The sequence below is a fragment of the Folsomia candida genome, unplaced genomic scaffold (assembly GCF_002217175.1).
Source record: "Folsomia candida strain VU population unplaced genomic scaffold, ASM221717v1 Fcan01_Sc002, whole genome shotgun sequence".
In the NCBI taxonomy this organism is placed as follows: Eukaryota; Metazoa; Arthropoda; class Collembola; order Entomobryomorpha; family Isotomidae; genus Folsomia; species Folsomia candida.
The window spans coordinates 4,552,144-4,563,373 of NW_019091194.1; the positions used below are offsets into that span (position 1 = coordinate 4,552,144).

General features: G+C 35.4%; 1 protein-coding gene across 2 annotated transcripts; it reads left to right on the forward strand.

Moving 5' to 3' along the window:
* The first annotated feature begins 22 nt into the window (after positions 1–22).
* LOC110842848 (synaptic functional regulator FMR1) lies at positions 23–7,034 on the forward strand. Of its 2 annotated transcripts, none has more exons than XM_022088684.2 (17): positions 23–408; positions 570–625; positions 705–918; positions 996–1,174; positions 1,240–1,307; positions 1,405–1,430; positions 1,517–1,534; positions 1,616–1,687; positions 1,772–1,824; positions 1,900–1,946; positions 2,103–2,436; positions 2,565–2,613; positions 2,826–3,042; positions 3,259–3,354; positions 3,608–3,857; positions 3,947–4,032; positions 6,251–7,034. In XM_022088684.2, the coding sequence occupies exons 1-17, from the start codon at positions 358–360 to the stop codon at positions 6,526–6,528; spliced, it is 2,094 nt and encodes a 697-aa protein (XP_021944376.1). In that variant the 5' UTR covers positions 23–357; the 3' UTR covers positions 6,529–7,034. The 2 variants fall into 2 exon arrangements, with proteins under 2 accessions (XP_021944376.1, XP_021944377.1); XM_022088685.2 differs by having other exon boundaries at positions 729–918.
* The last annotated feature ends 4,196 nt before the right edge of the window (positions 7,035–11,230 follow it).

Consider the following 11,230-nt stretch of genomic DNA (forward strand, 5'->3'; position numbering starts at 1 on the left):
GTGAGTGAGAGAGAGAGAGACGAAAAAGGTGAAGCATTGCAGCCAGAGAAGCATTCCTCCTGCCTGAGATTATTAGATCCACTACTATTTTCGGTGTCGTCCTCTTCTCCGTCGAGCCAGAAAGAAAAGATCCGATTTTTACCAGAAAAACCGGCTGCCACGCCAACGCCAGAATTTTCCATCCTTGTCGTTGACCTGTCAGATTGTCGCCATCCTCACCTGACGAAGAAAGAGAGGTCCTCATTGTTCCAAAAGTTTTCAGTCGATTGACCCAACTTTCAAGCCAGCAACGACGGAGTAAGAAGGTGGAAGGCACGTTCTGTTTTTGCGTGAAGTTGTTCAACTTCTCCGAGAAGAATGGAGGACGTCGCGGTGGAAGTGAGGGGTGAAAATGGGGCCTATTATCAGGTGGGTGTGGTTGTGTTTCCGTATTTTTTGCCATGTCGGTGGTGGGATGAGGGATAAGCTAGTTTTTTTGCATCTTCCTTTGTTCTCAATTCCATCCGGTTTGGGGAACTTTTGAAATTATAAATTGAATTGGAAATTGATGTGTTTTTTTATGTGTGTAGGCCTATGTTCGAGATATTTTGGACGATGGACATGTCGTGGTATCCTTCGAGAACAAGTAAGTATTTGGATTAGATGGTAGTTGAGTTAAAATTACTTGTGTTACGGATGAGTCAGGGTGTAATAATGAAACGTAGCTATGATGACTGTGATCCTGACAGCGTGACATTGCCGGAGCAACGTCTACCATTTTCTCGTGTGAGATTGCCTCCTAAAAGTTGTAGCAATGGGGGAGGAGGAGTGGGAGGTGCTGCCAGTCCGGTGACCACGTTTACGGCGGATCAAGAAATTGAAGTATTTTCATCACCTGGCGAGTCTGAAGTTGGAGGATGGTGGAGAGCTTCGATCAAAGTAAGTTTTAAAAAATGGCAAATACTACAGTTTTGGTGTAGAAATAATGTGGGTTTTTAACATCATTTTTTTAATAGATGGTTCGACAAGACTTGTACGTTATCGTGTATTCTGAATCGAAATCAACAGAAATCGTCGAAGCTAGTAGAGTTCGATTACCCAATCCAAATCCGCCCATCGGAAAAACAACTTTTCACAAGATTGAGCTAGCTGTGCCCGACGACATAATTGAATACCTGAATACGCTCTCCACAAGGTATATGCATATTGCATTCTTATATATGTATTGCTTAATTAATAATTATTGATTATTATTATTAGTGCCAAAGTCGAAAGTTCTCATCGTGAATTTCAAAGATTGACTGGCGCGGGGTCTTGTAGGTATATTCGTAAGTACAAAACAAATCTAAATCCAATATCTGGGTTCCCAGCAGAGGAATGTGAAGTTGTTCCAAGTTTTAACATATTTTCATATATTCTTTATAGCGGATAAGAGTGTTCTTTGTCTTATTGTAAGTATCTACACTGATTGATTACCATCATATTAAATATTTGCCTGAAACTAGGTACTAATAAAATGTTTTGCTTTATTTTCTAGTCACAAAATGAGGAAACGGTAAGTTTAAAATTTGTTTCTTCAATTCTTATGATAGATTCGAATTTTTTTGGGCTTGTTTAACTCTAATTACTAATCCAGGTTAAGAAGGTCAATTTGCTGAAAGAAATGCACTTTAGATCGCTGTCTCAAAAAGCACTACTACTAAAAAAGGTGAGTAAATTAGTATGACAATGAAACTTTACCTTTGTAATTACATTAATTGACTAAATTTTACGCCTTTCTTTTTTCCTCAAGACCGAAGAAGCTGCAAAGCAATTAGAAAATATTCGAATGCACACCGGTGGAAAGTACGCCTTTAGTTATCCATGTCGAATTTTTTCAACATATCGCAGCTAAATTAAAAATTTTAATCATATTCACAGTTTCACGGAGGAATTTCGAGTAAGAGACGACTTGATGGGACTAGCAAGTAAGTGGGTAATTTATACTGGGAGGAACAATTATTAGAGTCTTTTTTTATCTAATTGTTTCGAGAACGGAAAAAAATATTGGGGTTTTTTAGCAATTCTTAATTTTGGTGGCGGTATACGAAAAATTAACGCATTTTATTTAATCAATCAATCAGTTGGAAGTGGCGGGTCTAACATCCAACACGCTCGTAGGGTGGACGGAGTTACCAATATAGAATTGGAAGAACACTCGTGCACATTTCGAATCTTTGGAGAGTCGGAAGAAGCAGTTAAAAAAGCGCGTAGTTTACTAGAATACAACGAAGAACCAATTCAAGTTCCAATCCCCTTGGTTGGAAAGGTCATAGGCAAGAATGGTTCTATTATTCAAGAGATCGTTGACAAAAGTGGGGTCGTCAGAGTCAAGATTGAAGGCGAAAACGAACCCAACCCCACAATTGTCCGCGAGGAAGGATCGATTCCATTTGTTTTCGTCGGAACTGTTGAAAGGTAATAAACAAATGACAAATTAACAAGGTATAAATTAAGATGAAAATATTTATGCGTCAACATTCAACCAAACAGTACATTACCCTCTGCTATAATATTGTACTAAATTCTTTCTATTATTTTCCCAGTATTGCTAACGCCAAGACAATTCTGGAATATCATCTTAGCCATCTAAAGGTACGTTCAATTATGTCCCATTATTGTGTAATAAATATAAGAATATAGAGATAGATTGTTAAAGTGATGATTTATTGTGGAGTAGTGGCCTGAGTGGATGTGAGGAAAATTTTCACAACTGATTACACAATCTAGATGAATAATTGGTTGCAATATTTTATTCCGTTATGATTATGCTAATGTGTTCTTTTGTATTGAAAAATCATTTGCAGGAAGTAGAGCAGCTCCGGCAAGAAAAACTGCAAATAGATCAAGAGCTTCGAAGTTACCACGGCCCCACGTCTGTAAGTAGCATGCATTTTCCAAGCCGTAGAACGGACCGGCCTTATGGAGATATGGACGGCATGGGAGGAGGTCGAGGTCGTGGTAGTCGTGGCGGAAGTCGCCCACCACGAGGGGCTGGAGGACGAGGAGTAGGCCGGGGGTTTGGTGAGTACAAATTTATGTCTTGTTTAATAATTAATTACTTTTCATTGATTTAATTAAAAAGTCTAATAAACTCCAACTATAAATGGCCTAGTTCATTTCGAGTTAAATGGATTAAGTTGTTCAAACTGTATTAACTTTTACTTTTGACTTAATAATAAGATACTTATTGAATTACTAAAATTTACTCGTGTGTTTGTGTGTGTGACATTTATATAGGAAACACTGGAAACTTTCGTCCTCGCTTTCCTAATGATCGAGAGCCTTCCAATTATTCAAATTTTGTCTCTTCTAATGGCCACGGTTATTCGAATGGTGTGTGAATTCATTGCTTAATAATCAACATCATTCACTATGCTATCTGTCTAGATTTTGTGTAGTTAGTGTGTCTTATTAAATTAGACATGTATACTCTTGTAATGAATTGAAGTTTGACATTTATTGTAACTTAATAATTTCATTAGTTTCTGTAACCATTCAAGTCAAACTTCAACAACTTTAGCTTATCCAAGCCTACTTAAAGAATTATTTCAATAGATTACTAATCATAGACTTGCATTTTTGCCAGGTTCTCGACAAAGCACACCTGGCGACATTGACGAGAGGGTTAATGTTAATGGAGGACGAGACCGTGGATTCCGAGGAGGAAGAGTGGGAGTCGGAAGTGGAGGTCGAGGAGACAGAGGTGCTAGCAGTGGACCTTTCCGACGAGGGGACGGTGGTCGTGGTAATAGACGCAATAATGATCAGGACTCAAGGCGACCTCGAGGACAAAATGATGACTCCTCATTTGAAGATAGTTCTGCTGCTGAAAATAAGTTAGCGCAAAAAACTTTACACCCCGCTGCTGCATACTATATATCTTTTTTTTAGAAGTACTAACAACGATTACTTATTACAATTGCAGCGTGACTGATCGACGAGGTGAACGGGGTGTTGTTATCGTTGGAAAGAAAACAGGTGCGGGAGGAGATCAGCCATCTTCTGTTGAAGGTAATTAGTAATATTAAGTAGTAGTAGTAGTATAAGTAATTGGTGTGTTTCGTTTTATTTTTACATTGATTTTCATTTGTGTTAACATGAGTGGCAGTACATTTGATAACGCAAACTCTGTTAACACTTTAAATTTTTTGGGGAACCACTCGTCAGGTGATTCTGTTCGAAGGGGGAAATTGTCGTTGTTTCTAAATAATATTTGGCGATTTGTGTGCTGTTAGCAGGAGGGATGGATAATCAGCAGGATCTCTCTAAGTCAGGTCAAACAGCGTCTGCTGGTAGTGGGGGTGGAGGAAAGCCACAAAGAGAACAAAGAAATCGAGGAAGGAAGGGGAAAGAAGGGTCAAATTCAGCAAATGCTCATAATCACAACTCAGCATCTGAATCCCATAACACGGCTACTACAATGGTCAACGGCGATGGGCAGTGATAGGCTATAGTTTGTATTCTATAATAATAATTACAAATATAACTAAGTTATTTGTCCTAACTTTATACCATAATTAATTAATTAATACAGCTATACGACCATACCACACAAGTCACTGACTCATTCTACGTTTCAAATAATATCATCAATCCACAACTTTTCATGACTTGATCTATTCAGAAACTAAAAAAAAGACACACGGTTGTTAGAAGTAGGAAGGAGGTACTACTATATGAACTATATTACACCATCCCACAACCTTCCCGTGTCAATTATCATCCGCGGATTAGTATATTACATCACACTGCTACTAAATACTACCTTGATTGAACGCTTTCTCTGAATTGATTAAAAGCTGAAGTATGACGGCCTTGGTATTAAAAGTAGTAACGAGTACGTTAATAATGCCAAGGTTTAGGATCAGAGAATGCATTACTGATTCGAATACCAGATTAGCCTACCTATATAAGTTGTTATCTAGTGAGACCTAACCAGTTTTCGAGATTGACATGTTTATTTATATTCACGAGGAGTTGAGTAATTGTTGATCTGATGATATTTGTATTGAATTTTTTGATTTTTTTTTGTGTTTTGCACGACGCTTCTCACCAGTACACCTTTTGATTATTATTATAGGTTTATCTATATACATAGATTCCGATTCATTATTATTATACCTTGAGCGATATTGATGATTAGATTGTTGTGTAGTCTGATTGTTGATTAGTGTAGCTTAGTTTAGTTTATGTTTTTTTTTATTTATTTGTGTTTTGTCTTTAATTCGATCGTTAAAGTTCGAATGACTTGTTTATTACATATTTGTTACTTGGTATCATACATAGATCATATCATTATTCGATACAATTTGTTTTGAGACTTATGTAGCCGTCCCTTATGCGTATGCTATTACTAGTTTTCTTTGGTTAGTATCAGTATCAAATGATTATATTATTAGGGAATTAGAGTGAGATTGTTGTGTTTACGAAGGACTGACTATTTCAAAACTGCAAATAATTAATGTGTATTCTGTACAGTTTTGAGTATCGTAATTAATATAATTATTTAATTCTTACGAGATGGACATGAGGAGAAGATAGGGGGCCCACTTTATATATTCTGGTCATTTGTGTAGTTTAGCTTTTACTTTTTTGGGGGGTGAAACGTTACACTTGTATTGCATAATAACGTAAATATGTTGTTGTTAGACTTAATTTATTACAAACCATTTTTTGTTAAATAACAGATCAAAAATTACACACATGATAGGCATAGTCTCATCACTGTCCTATCTGCCTAAACACCATATGTAACTGGCTAAGTCAAAAACTTGAACTTGAGTACCGTACATAATAATACCTCCTGTTGATAGCACTAAAAAATACCTACTATATGGAAAACTAAATTGTATTAATACAACTATATAAGCACACGGGATTGTTACTTACTAAATACTTGCTCTTGTAACAATTAACTATGTCCTAATAACTATGAAAAGTGGAGCAAATGTTGTCGAAACATTTAAGAATCGTGTAGTTGTGGGTGTCACAAATTGACATGCAATGTTATTCAATATTTCTTTTTACTAACTATTTAATTGTATGATTTTTTTGCGGTTCTCGGTTCCTATATAAAAAAAGGCAAATGGTTAATACTTATCTACTTGCGGTGTATTTCTTTGAGTTTATCTAATTATTCTGACACATTTAATCACGCTTTTTCAATATTTTTGATTGGGTTTGTTATATTTATTGTTTGCTTATTATCTGTCGGCTTTCTACTATATAGGATTGTCGCTGAAGTCCAGTTCAACATCTGTGAATTCGCTATCGCAAGCCAACAATAATTCAGTTCAGAATCAGAATGGCGTCCGACCCACAACATACAATAACAACAAGTTTGTAAATGGTGCGAATGTTGGGGATCAAAATCGAAACTCAAGGAATTCGTCTTCCACCAAGATATCATCCACCACTACAACTATTATCAACAATGCGAAGCACGCTTCTACTTACGCCGATAAAGCAAAATCCAGGCCGATTGTTAATCATTGGCCTTGTGAATAATTTTCTATTTCTTTGCTCTTTAGTGCTGTTTTCAAAACTCGAATATTTTTCTCTTTCAAAAAGTATTTAGTTTTAGCTGTAACCAAAATGTTCTTTTAGCTTTTCTTCTCGTACTCTCTGAATACCATACAAGTGAATTTGGTGCATTTACAACTACACCCACTACTACCACAGTACTTATTAACTTGAGAACAGATCAAAATTTGAAAGAAATCATTTACGCAGATCTTATTATTGTTAATATTATTAGTAATTTTCTGTATTAAGTATTACTACTAAAATTAAGCATACAATTTGATTGTTACTACATTACATATCCCTGTGTCAAACTATTTAATTTCAATGTTAGTATTTTCCACGAACCCTTATAATAATATTTACCCAAACCTATTATTTCTACTATTTTTATTTCATTCAATCGAATCTATCGAATGGTTGGTTGGTCAAAAATATTGTCGAAACGAGATAAATACACAATACAACATCACCTTATTATTATTCCGAAATTGTTTTCGTTTTGCCTTTGTTTTTATTTTGGTTTGATTTGGCTTATTTTATTAATTTTGCTGGTAGTTGCATAATTCATTATTGTATTCCTTATTTGCATATAGCTCGGTTTTTAGTCAAATTCTTAAAAAAATCTTTGATCTGTGTTGAATTGAATTAGCCCATGCCTCTTTCGTTTGATCAGTTTGTGAGTGTTTTCCTGAGTTTGATAGACTACATGATAGCTTTATTAAGCAACTCAAGTGAGAGATTGATTATTCGTACTTTATTTAACCAAAAAAATTGTGAGTTTTAACTATTTTGACATGCTGTATGAATGTAGGGGCTACGGGGAATTATTAGCATAATTTCACACCCTAATAACACGAAGATCACAGAAAGGGATAAAAATATACAAGGAGAAACAGATATCTAACATAAAGAAAGTAAAGTTTGGGATAAACTGTAAATTCATTCATTCAGTATTCGCCCCAATTAAAAATCTCTTGGTATCGCAACTCGTATGAAAATATGTAAAGCTGTAAAAAAGAAAGCAACCTGCTGCTTGCGAGGAAAGAAAGTTTAGCAAATTAATTAAACTGGACAGGAAAACAAATCTGTCTGCAAGATTGTCACACACATTTCGTGTCGACGTGTGTATAAATAAAGGTCACAAAATGAATGGGAAAATTGTCTCACTATAGGAAAACTAAACGAAACTACTAAAACAACGCATGCCGATAATAATGAAATAGCAATTTGTTGTTGTTGTTGCTATTATTAAGCTTGTGTGGTTTTTTAATGACACATAAATATTAATGGTATCAACAACCCCAGCAGTATTTTGACTGCAGATATTCTATTTTACAGTATCTGCGGTACTGTAAAAGTAAATAAGTGGCATTGGTTGGGGAAGATACAAACAAAAGTGAATTTGATAAGATCATGCAAACACAAAGGAGGACGCACTCCTCTTATGAGAAAATCCCCCCCGTGATATTTGCCCCAAATTTTGATATGTTGTACACCTCGAGGTGCTGATAAAAAAATGTATTGGTCCCTAAGCCCTAAGTGACCTGGTTCGACCGGAAACCGAGGTCAAAGGTCAGTGCACTTTTTCGCTCGAAACCCCACAAACCGTATATTTTTGGAAAGCTACGGACCTCACGAGTCCGAATATACACCATAATAGGGTCAAAGGTCAACCCTTGACCTTTGGAGCTCAGGTATTTGGGCAATGTGACCTTTTATGGACTTTACGGACTTTATTCCGCTGCACTCCGGTCAGCCGAGTGCATGGCAACAAGCTTAGTCGACTCTATCGCTGTTGTGTGTGCAACTGTGTTGCAACAGCAATTTTGCTGTTGCAACACAGTTGCACAGTTGCAAATGTGTTTTAACACATTTGCAACTTTTTTGCTTGACCTCCAAAGGTCAAGGGTTGACCTTTGACCCTATTATGGTGTATACTCGGACTCGTGAGGTCCGTAGCTTTCCAAAAATATACGGTTTGTGGGGTTTCGAGCGAAAAAGTGCACTGACCTTTGACCTCGGTTTCCGGTCGAACCAGGTCACTTAGGGCTTAGGGACCAATACATTTTTTGATCAGCACCTCGAGGTGTACAACATATCAAAATTTGGGGCAAATATCACGGGGGGGGGATTTTCTCATAAGAGGAGTGCGTCCTCCTTATTATGTATTAATAAATATGGGAAGGAAATACATACATAAATTGGGTCAATTTAAAACAAGAACAACAGTGTGTCTGCATTTCTGTATTTGTATCGCAATATTTTACAAATCGATACGAACAATACGTAAGTACAGCTAAGTAAGTTTTGCTATTTAATTGTTATACAATATACAATATATAAGCGATTTTCCTCCTCGTCATCATCTTATATAAATTATACACACTAATTAACCAACAAATTGTATTATCCGTGAATTTGTGAAAATACATTTATGCAAAAATTATGAGAGGTTTTGTGTATTCAATCATAATTCATAAAACTACAAATATCGTCGCATTTTTCACATTATTACTACTTACAAAATAGTACCAAAGAAGACGAACCCATTACTACTAACGAAACTACTATGCGATCATATATACCACATACATATTTCAGAGATAATATATTGAATTTTTAAATAAGAAAAAAATACGCGACAATTTCTCAATATTTGTTCCTGTTTTCAATCCATCATTATTGGTAAACTTTAGCAAGCTATGTGCATAATAATTATTACTTTTGAATAGATTGAGCAAAGGACAGTTAACGATAAGGCTGTTAATGATAATGACTATTACCAAGTTATAAAATACGTGTATTTGCTAGAGATTCTTGATTGTGCTCTGGTCTGGTTAAGTCAAAAAACTTTGAGAGAAAAAAAAACTTGTGGAAAATTTAATAAAAAGAGTGTTCAGATATGAAATTTGCAAAGAAAATTGTGTTAGTCTCATATTTCTCATGTCATACGAAGGAATGCAATGTATACAATCCACCAACAAAGTAAAAGTCATCTCGCCTCATTTCATACACGAATGAGAAGAATGGAATGTCGAGGAGGAACTACAATAAGAGGAAAGTTCAAGGATGTACAAGTTGTAAAATGTCGGTAAGTCTTGTATAAAGATGAATTTGGTGGTTGGTGTGTCAAGTTAGCATTTTGGTTGGCGTGGTGCTCTGATTTTTTTGCAAGCACATTTAGTACCACTTCAGGTGAAGAGTCATTGTTTATGTGCAATTAATATTATTTACAAACTAGTAATATTTAGGTACCTAAGTTAATAGTTTGAGGTCGGTCATTCCCATCATCTTGGTTTAATTTGGTTTGTTACTGTTCAACAGGTATTTATTTATTAATGATGTTGGTTGGCTTTTCTGGCCCTTTTTTAGACTACTATTATCTATTATGACGCTGTATGTACGATCGTGAATTCTGACAGAAAGTAAATGTATGACCTTTGCTCTTGAGCGTTGGTTAATCATTGCTTGGTCGTAAAGTTGTGTGTGAGAAAGAAAGCATAATATGGCACGACTCGATTTATTAACTTATGCATGACGGAAGTTGCTGTATTGTAAGACTGCAATTGTTGAGATTTTCTGTATTTTGACAGCACGACAAATTTCACTACGATTTTTAACCGGTGAATAGCACGAGTTGATTTAGATAAGCCTGAAGAATAGCCAAGCTACTTGGCAAACGAGTTTATTCAGATTATTGTTATAATACACATAAATTTCAAATGGAAGATTATAGTTTCAATAATTTAAATTTAATTAAACGTATTCAAGGTCGATACGTATACTAAATCGGATTCATCTCATCATCCATCTTGCACCCTTCAATTACGATTCATTCATTGTAGAAAAAATGAGGAACCAGTATTTTCTGTTGTTGTTTCTTACCTTCAGTTTCAATCGAATCAAGAAGAAAGTTCGAGGCGTATTTATTTAATTTGCAGAGTGTCGATAGACGAAGGTTAGTGTCGTGATATTTAAACTTCAGTTGTGGCAATTTGCATGCATTGTTTCGTGTGAAAGATTTTTTTATGAGTGACATAAATGACGTGAAAAAAGCAAACCATAAAACCGGAATATTTTCGATAGTGGTAGTTTATTAATTTTCGTGTATGCATGCAATAGACGAATATCTGTAATGTTCAAGAGTTGAAATCTCAATAATTCTTTACAGTTTGGAGCTTATTAGAATACCACTTTCATAGAATTTGCTGTATTTTATGTAGATAAAAACTGGAAAATGAGATTATTGTGCTCTCACGTAAAATGTATCCTTTAGTAAAATGACCACTTACCAGCAGCATTGTTGTTGTGCCCAATGAATGATGGAGTGAAAAACTTTCGTTTTATAATCTCCCCTGTACCTGGAGAATTGACCCAGTGACCTAATTTGACTATGGCTTTTTCATTCATAATGTGCAACATTTTTTCAAGGTTAGCACTGAAGAGAAAAGGAAAGGTAAGTTTCCAGTTGGTGGTTTAACAAGTTTTGTGAATCTTCTATGAGGAAAGTGTTATGAACTTTACGATGGTTTTGCATGCTGGAAGAATATACAGACATCCACCGGTGCATATCACAATGTCAAGGTCATCGGTATTTATTGTTAGTTCTACAATTTACTGAATCTTGAATTTTATCAACGTAACTAGAAGATTTGCAAAATTAACAAGAATCGAAAATGATTTA

What these genes read in the sequence shown, in the direction of transcription:
- LOC110842848 (XM_022088684.2), top strand. Translation starts at nt 358, where the DNA reads ATGGAGGACGTCGCGGTGGAAGTGAGGGGTGAAAATGGGGCCTATTAT. An exon ending in GTGGTATCCTTCGAGAACAA is followed by an intron (nt 626 to 704) that starts GTAAGTATTTGG and finishes AATGAAACGTAG; the next exon opens with CTATGATGACTGTGATCCTG. An exon ending in CTGAATACGCTCTCCACAAG is followed by an intron (nt 1,175 to 1,239) that starts GTATATGCATAT and finishes TATTATTATTAG; the next exon opens with TGCCAAAGTCGAAAGTTCTC.